At 62.4% G+C, this 8,144-nt stretch overlaps 1 protein-coding gene across 1 annotated transcript in view; it reads right to left on the reverse strand.

Moving 5' to 3' along the window:
• Positions 1-7,847, reverse strand: part of FAM53B (family with sequence similarity 53 member B) — a 76,701-nt gene extending 68,854 nt beyond the window's left edge. The window contains exon 1 of the mRNA XM_068961759.1: positions 7,770-7,847. Coding sequence (XP_068817860.1) covers positions 7,770-7,847 — 78 coding nt within the window. The remainder of the gene's footprint in view (positions 1-7,769) is intronic.
• Between the last annotated feature and the right edge of the window lie 297 nt (positions 7,848-8,144).

Raw genomic sequence — 8,144 nt, forward strand, 5'->3', positions numbered from 1 at the left:
GCTCTCAGCTCTGGAGGGGTCAGCGGTCATAGGGGGCTCTCACTTCTGAGTGGAGCCCCAAGTGACAGGGACGCGTGCCTGGCTGTTGGTCCCAGGAGCGGGGAGCAGGGGTGGGGGGACGCAGGCCCTGGCTCTTTTCAAGCCTGGATGGGGAGGGAGGGTGTGGCTGCCGAGAAACACCTGGCCCCCCCAGATAAGAGGGGAGCTGGCATCTGGCAGGGGCTCCCCACCCCTGTCCTCAGTTTGCCCGAGCTGGGGACCTTCGCCCTTGGTCAGCAATGCGTTCGCTGATCAGGTTATCAAGGGTCTGTCCTGACCAGCCCGGAACACAGAGGTGAAGGACGCAGCCTCGGCCCCAAAGAAGCTCACGTTTTTCTAGAGGTCACACAACCAGTCCAGACAGAGCGCAGGACTGGAGGCAGCTGGGCCAGGCCATGGGCGCTGGGAGCTGAAGGTCAGGGCGGGCTTCCTGCGGGAAACAGAGATGGTCCTGAAGGAACTTACCGGGTGGGGGGTGCAAAGGGAGGCTGGGCTGTCCTCCTCCAGTCCCCCACCTTGGATTGAAGACAATCCTTAGGTTTTCAGGATAGGTATCCCTCCCAGGGTCCACCCAATCGACAGCCCTCCGGGGAAATACCTGGAAAAAGTTAAAAGATGGGTTGCCTCTGCGTCCCGCCCAGCTCACCCCAGAGTCACTGCGTGGAAAGCAGGTGTGACAGACATTCAGAGCCCTGAATCTGGGCAGCGCGGCTTGTGGAAGCCAGGCAGGCTCTGTGCCCAGGGAAGGTTCGGGGAGAGAGAAGCTGGCCTGGCCGAGGCCACAGGCCTGGCCAGCTGAGGGGGATGGCCCCCGACGCTGCAGGAGCCTTTATATCACAGAGCCAACACCCACTGGAAACCACAGCCCCACCCCACCTCAGCGTTATCCCCGTGAAGGGCAGGGATGGGGGCCCTAGCGCAGGCTGGAGGCCCACAGAAACCCGAAGCAGGGCAGGCCAGGGAGAGCTGGAGGGCACAAAGAGGCGGGAGCCGCGTGTCACCACCCTGGCACACACAGAGGCCACCAGGGGCCCAGGTTTACAGACGCGAAGGGAAGCACACTGCCCGCGGACCGTCAGGGGTGTGCTGCCCGCGGACCATCATGGGTGGGCTGCCCACTGACCGATCTCTCGCTCAGCAGGCGTGTTTCAGGAAGAGGGGCACCTGGCTCCCCTCCCCCGGGAATGTGGCCCGCAAGCGGGCACCAGAGAGGCTGGGGTCTGGGCCCACAGAGAGGAGCCACTGGGTTAGCACGCAGGGTGCCCCTGGCCCTCAAAATTCATTCATTCAGTCATTCATTCACTCACCCAGCGAGGACCTGCTTGCCAGGCTAGGGGGGCACGCACTAGTGATACGACCGCTTCTGGCTCCCCACGCCGCCCGGCTCGAGCTCCACCATCGTCCACCAAGGGACCAGGTGAGCCCCTGACCTGGTCCTGGGCTCATCCTGCACCATCCGTCCTCCACGCAGAACCAGGGGGCCCAGCCCCCGTGGCCGCCCTGCTCACAACAACCTGGATAAAACCTGGCTGTGCCCCGCTCCCCGCTGCCCACCGGGCACCCATGAGCCAAGCCCGCGTCCACCCCGGCCTCACTCACGCTGCTCGGGGACGGTCCGGCTCGCTGCAGCCCGGGCCTTTGGCTCTGAGGCTGGTTCCTGTCACGTGGCCTCCCTGGCGGCCTTCCCTGGCTGAAACGCGCCCTGCCCACCCGCGCTCTTCTCCACGGGACCTTGCTAAAAGCTGCCCCCCCCCGCACCGCCACCCAGTGCGCATCAGTTTGCTTTGTTTCTGGGCTCACACTCCACTCGCCCCTGAGATCGAGCCTCCCTGAGGCCGTGGTCCGGTCCACAGCATCCCCACCCTGCAGCGGGCTCCCCGGGGCTTCTCTGCCGCACCGCCACTGCAGCCGGCCATCAGCCCGAGCCTGCCCTTGCTACCACGTGCCTGGCAAACGCAGGGCCGATGGAAACAGACTCTCCCTGGACGCAACCCGCTGCCCTCCCAAATCACTGGCCTCCTGCCAAGTCACCACTCAGCAGGGGAGGGGGACAGCATCAGCTAGATAAAGTCGGGGACAACCCCCCCACACACACAGCCTCTGACTCTGCGCCCAGGGTGAGGGGGATTGGCCGTCGTACGCACGGAGAGCTGACAAGGGACACCTGCTCCGTGTCCCATCCTGGCACAACCCCACCGCGCTGAGTGTGAAATGGCATGGCAGGTGGCGTGCGCCCTTCTTTTGCTGACAGCACCCTAATTTTGCACTGGGACTCCTCCCCTCCCCACTGGGCAATGTCCTGGTGGGATGTCACCGCCCCCACCCCAAGCCCGCTGCACGGCACAGGGCAGGCCTGGCTGACCGGACATGCCTGCTCTGGGGCTCTGTCCCCCGCCCCCCCCCCCCCCCCCACTGACCGAAGGGGTCCTGGGCCAGTCCACCTGGTGGGGAGCCCCCTCCCCGCCTCCACCATCCTCCCAGCGGGCCTGTCCCTGCCCTTTGCGGGGACTTGTCACCAGTTCTTCTCCTGTTTCTCTCTCGATCGCGCCAGTGGATTCTCTTCTGCTGTATCAGCGGGAGGTGGCCCCAGCTGCTTACATCCGAGGAACCCTGGCCCATTTCATAGGGGTCTTCAAGAAGGATAACGGGGGAAGTAGGCTCGGCCACTTGAAGGGATATCATGCAACCGCTCAAAGCAGTGTTTGGGCAGAGGCTTCCAGTACCACGAGGAAGCATACTTTATCAGTGAAAACTGCTTCACTAAAAAGATACAAGGAAACCGGCCAAAATATGTAGAGGGCAACGGCGTTTCCCTGCCCTCCCGTCCCACCTAAAAATGCAGCTCTCCCCTCTTTCTTTTCCTTCATCCTCATGTGATGCTCGTTTCAAACTGGTTTTGTATGGAGACAAATCCCATCAAAGTAGCAGTAGAGAAATGTTGACTAACGGGACGCTGGCAACTTTAAGGTCAGAAAAGGGCTGAAAGTCATGAGCTAACTACTTCCCCCTGGGGCTTCTGCCTCCTGTTGGGGTAAAGAAAGAAAGAAAGAAAGAAAGAAAGAAAGAAAGATAGATCAGGGCCCCAACTCGCTTTCTGAACCCCGTCCACAAGGTTGGGCTGGCAGTGGGCAGGCCAGGACATCACATAACCCACCGCTTCCCAGGGTCCCGTGCACACGCCGACCGCTGGCCATGCTCCCTGGGCCCAGCACCAAGGCTCCCCCTGGACTCCAGGTTATCCAGGGCCAGCCTATCCCCACTGCTTTGTGCTGTTCTGCAGCCAGCCTCCCCGACCCCTTGAAGCCCTCTGCACCCGCTGTGCAAATGCTGATGAGCCCATTGCTCTGTGGACAACGATGTGGTGAGGCCCGAATGGCCCCCCGGGGTGGGGCGGGGGGGAAGCTCTCACCATCTGAGGTTTCACAAGACACTTGGGGTTCACACACGAGTGTGTGCCCGGGGCCCTTGCTGTGTCCCCAGAACGACGAGCTCTGCTCCTGGGGCTGCTCCTGCTACTCCAAAACCTTTGTTCCTGAGCACCCCCGCCCTGACCAGGGCACAGTCTGGTGTCTGGGAGACTCCTTACATCAGCAGAGAAGGCTTGGAATTACATCTTCCATAGAAAAGAAAGAAGTTGGAGACCAAACGGAGGTTCCAGGGGCCGTCTATCTGACTGAGAAGCCCTGACTTAAATAAGACTCAATTCAGGTCATCATTTAATGAGGAGCCAGCTCAGACAGAAAATGGCCGAGCTCCTCTCTGGGCATCACCACGCGTCTTCGTGGCTTCCTTCTGCAGACTAGGGCAATGACATCACTCTTCCTTCTGCTGATGCCGCCTTGGAGCGATGCAGATGGACCCACGCTCACACGTTGGGGGGCTAACAAGAGCAGTGCTCCGGCCTCTGGAAGGGAACAGGGTGAAACCCTGGGCGGCAGAAAGTGGGAGGCAGAGGCAGGCCAAGAAGAGAAGCTGAGAAGGCAGAGGCGCCCCGGGATGGAGGCTGATGGACACAGGGTGGAGCCCCGGCTTCCCAGGCTGCAGGTCAGCCATGGGGGTGGGGGGTGGTCTCTGCTGCCCAGGACGGTGGGGGTGCAGACTGGGACAGCCTCAGGCTCCGCGCACTTTGGGATTCCAGCCTGGGATCCTGGCTGGGGCCCCGTCAAGCCTGATGCTGACTCCGGGTGAGCAAGACGGGGGAAGAGCCTGGGTGCCTGGGGCAGCTGACATGGCCCCTGAACTCTCCTGCTGGGCAAGGCCCTCGGCGTCCTCATCTGACAAGCATGGAAGCACGGACCTGCTCCAAAAACATCGAGTGTCTGTTGTGGCCGGAAATACCTCCAGGCTGAGGAAAGTGAGGCGGCCTGGAGCCCCCGCCTCCAGCCTCTGTCCACCCCCAACCCCACTGCTCCCCGGCCCCATCCTCCAGGGAGCAGGGCACCCCAAGCTCCCTCCGGTCTCCAGCTTCCAGAGAGGGGGGCCGGGAGGCTTGCCTGGGGAGGAGGGACCACGGGCCCTCGGCAGGAGCGTGGGCGGGCGGGAAGGAGCTCAGGGAACGTTGGCCCCAAGGTCAGATGTCTGGGCGGCCTTCCAGCGGCAGCAGCTAATGTTAGCACACTCGGAGGAAGGGCCACTCACGGGGGAAAGGAAGGCGACCGGGCGGAGTGGGGGAAAGGGGCACCGAGTCACTGCACTGCCCCCCACCCCAGGGGCGGGGGCAGGCGAGACCGGGGCTCTCAGTCCCTTTGCTGTCTGCTCACCTCCCTGGGGAGTAGGGCGGTCACGCTGTCACCAGTGTTTTAGTTTATAGAAAAAGGAGAACTAGGAAACTGCGTCGGGGACCCTCTAAGCAAGCAGGTCGGGGCCTGGCTACGGTGGGGGGGAGGTGCCCAAGTCTCTCCCCTCCCACCATCTCCAAGCCCCCAGGGCACGTTCACCTGCAGCTTTTTTAGGCTCTGACCTCACGGCAGGGCCTCTCGCTTCCCTAATTCTGAAGCTGCCTGGGGGTGATTCACCATTCCTTTTTTTTTCTTAAATCTGAAACCCCAACTTCTGGTATCTTCTTAGTCTGATGAGAAAACAAAAGAGGACAGCTTTTCCCTCTTTCCTGTCATTATCTTGATGGTATTTACCCAAAGATGATGCGACCCGTTTAAGCAGTTGAAGCTAAAACCCCCCCATCTTCCTCTCACCCTGGCTGGCTGTGCAGAGCAGATTCTAATCAGTTGATCTCACGTTCTGGGGCTGTCATTACTTGGCTGGTCTTATCTGGGGTGGGGGCGTTCTTTCTTTGGTTGTTTATGGCCCGTGCTTCTTCCCAAGGAAGTCCAGCCCGGTGGCAGCTCAGGAGACAGGCCGGGGGTGGGGTGAAGGCCTTGGTGGTGGGCGGGGCCTGCACCTGAAGCCTGCGTCCTGCTCGTCTGTGCCCCCCTGCCCCTGGGCCCTGTTTCCTGTGAGTCAGGGGCGTGGAGGCAGGGCACCTTGGCGGGCCCCCCGCAGGCCCGGGCTCCCTCGCCTTCACTGTGCCTCCACCCCACCATGAGGGCAGAAACCGGCCAGGCCCATGACGCGCCCACAGGCTGACACAGGAGAGGCCCCTCTCCAAAAGCGACTGCCGGGCCCCCTTCAATGGCCATTTGCTCCCCTTGGCTCGTCGCCCCTTTTTCTTTTTCTGAGAAGAAGTTTTTTTTTCCTTCCCCGGCTGGGGCTGGGAGGCCGCCCTCCTTCTTGGCGGGGGCTCGGGCCCTGTCTCTTGGAAGAGCAGCCCAGCTGACCACAGGCCCATGGGCCCCGGAACCAGCTCCACGGCCAAGCCCAGGCCGGCCCACCTCCAGATGGAACCAAGTTCAGCGGCGACTGAAGCAACAGCACAGCTGGAACCAGACTGGGGGGGGGAAGGGAAGGGAGGAGGGAATGGGGGGTCCCCTGGGACCTCGAGGAGGCCTGCACCCTGAGAGCCGTCTCATCTTGGTCAGAGCTACTCCACATGAGGTGCCTTCATTTCACCAGGAAAACACGTGCCCAGAGCAGAAAACGATTCAACTCATACCTGCACCCCCTGAGCGAGGAAGCTGAGTACCGGAGAAGGGACTCAACAAGGTCGGATTGAGAACCTGGCTCCATGAACCCACATCCCCTCCCTCTGCCAAGGTCCCCTGAGCACCTACCATGGACTGTGCCCAGGGTCAGGCACTGGGGTGGTCAGCAAGGAGCCAAAGAGACAAAAGTCCCTGCCTGGCGAAGCTAGCATTCTGGGGCAGGAATCAACTCAGGGAACAAGATCAAAACGTGAGGAAGGCTGGTGGTGCCCGGGAAGGGAAAAGACCAGGGAAAGGGGACAGAGGGCATGTGGGAAGGGAGCAGGGTAGTGGCCCAAGAAAAGCCTCGAAGAAGGGAGGGAACCCTGCTCACGGGGGGTGTTCCAGGCCACAGAGGAAGCGCACGGGCCCCGAGGCACGTAGGCCAGCGAGGCGTGTGCAGACTGAGGGGGGGAACGTGGCGGAGAGCATCCAGTGGTCACGGGTGTCAGGGTACGCCAGCCCCCATCCATCCAAGTGAGGGTCTGGCGTGTTGCTCAGCCTGAGTTGGGGATAGCTGGTGGAAGGCTTTGAGCAGAGGAGGACCGCTCTGACCTGCATCTCCTGCAGCTGCTGCTGCTGGAGAAGAGGCTGCAGGAGCCAGAAGCAGGGGCCAGTTCCCATGAGAGTCCGGGCAAGAGAGGACGCAGGCGGGACCAGAGGGGAAGCAGCAGGAATGATGGGAGCAAGTCTACGGAGAGACACGTTCAAAGCAAACTGGAAAAGGAAGGGATGACGCACAGACACCGGCTCATCCTGCGGAGTTCCTCTGGCCCACGGTTCCCAGTGAAGCCTTGCGGGGTGGATGCGGGTCTTGGTGACTTTCACAAGCTCCTGCAAGGACCTGAGACCCACCTGCCCGCTCTCGGCGTGGGTGCTGGGGAGGTATCAGGGGAGGAAGCCCACGAGAGGTGCTAACATGGGGTCTCACAGGGGGCTATGAAGGTGCCAGGAGGGGTGCCCCCAAGCCCTGTCCACAGAAGCGGCAGAGAGTCCTGGGGACGGACCACCTGCAAAGCCCACCACCGCAAGAGTGTTCATGCCCGAGTGGGACTGCTTCGTGCTTCCTCAGCAAGGGGCAGCCCACCCGCTTCTGAGGAAGGAGGGCTGGAAGGAGGACCAGGAGGCCGTTCCGTTCCTGGTCTAACAAGGCCGCTCCCTGCCTCTCTGCTCCAGCTCATCAGCCCTCTTGGTCAGAGAAGAACCTTGTGCAGGGCCGCCAGCACTGGGCCCACCACCCGGGCCCCCAACCACACCCTCCTTCTCCACCGGCTCCTGCTCCTGACATCTCTGAGATGGCAGCTCTTATTCCAACCGCCCTTTGGTGCCACCCCCCACCTTCTGGAAACCACCTACCTTACTGGGTGGAGGCCAGGAGGGATGTGGGTCTCGGCCTGGCAGGGGCGGCAGAGCCCCACTTGGTACTATTCACTGGGAGGGTCGGGGGGGGGTGGCCTCCCCTCACCGCTCTCCAGAGGACTCCACCTGGGCCAGCTACAAAGCCAGGCTCTGGGTGACAGCCCGCCGCCCCTGCAGCCACATCTCCCAGAGCGCTGCTCGCGGGCCCTCTGGACTCAGTCTGCTAAGCCTGCCTGTTCAGCCCACAGCCCCACCAGGACATCGGGCCTCCAAACGAGGCCACCAGGTCCTTACCGGCTCAGCGTTGAAGGTCCTGCAGGCCACGGGGTCGGCTCCCTGCTTGTCGAGGCTTTGACTCAGGATCATCACCATGGTAAGGGCCTCAGGCGCTGGGCACCAGCCCAGGGTGGGCACGAGCCATCTTCAGGTGGGCAGACCGGGGGGCAGAGGTGACTTCCTGGGGCGGCTCCCGGGCGATGACGTCAGGAGAGGCTGCGCCCCATTGGGGTGGGGCTCCTCCAGGAAACAGCAGAGTGAGGTCAGCTCTCTGGAAAGGTAAAACAAAGGCAGAGGGACTCAGGACCGTGGAAGACGGGGGCCCGAGAAGCACAGCCCCTCCCCTCCAGGTGGGGCCCTGCTGGGGAGCGGAACTGCCTCACCGCTGAACTG

The sequence above is a fragment of the Capricornis sumatraensis genome, chromosome 23, assembly GCF_032405125.1.
Source record: "Capricornis sumatraensis isolate serow.1 chromosome 23, serow.2, whole genome shotgun sequence".
NCBI classification, from domain to species: Eukaryota; Metazoa; Chordata; class Mammalia; order Artiodactyla; family Bovidae; genus Capricornis; species Capricornis sumatraensis.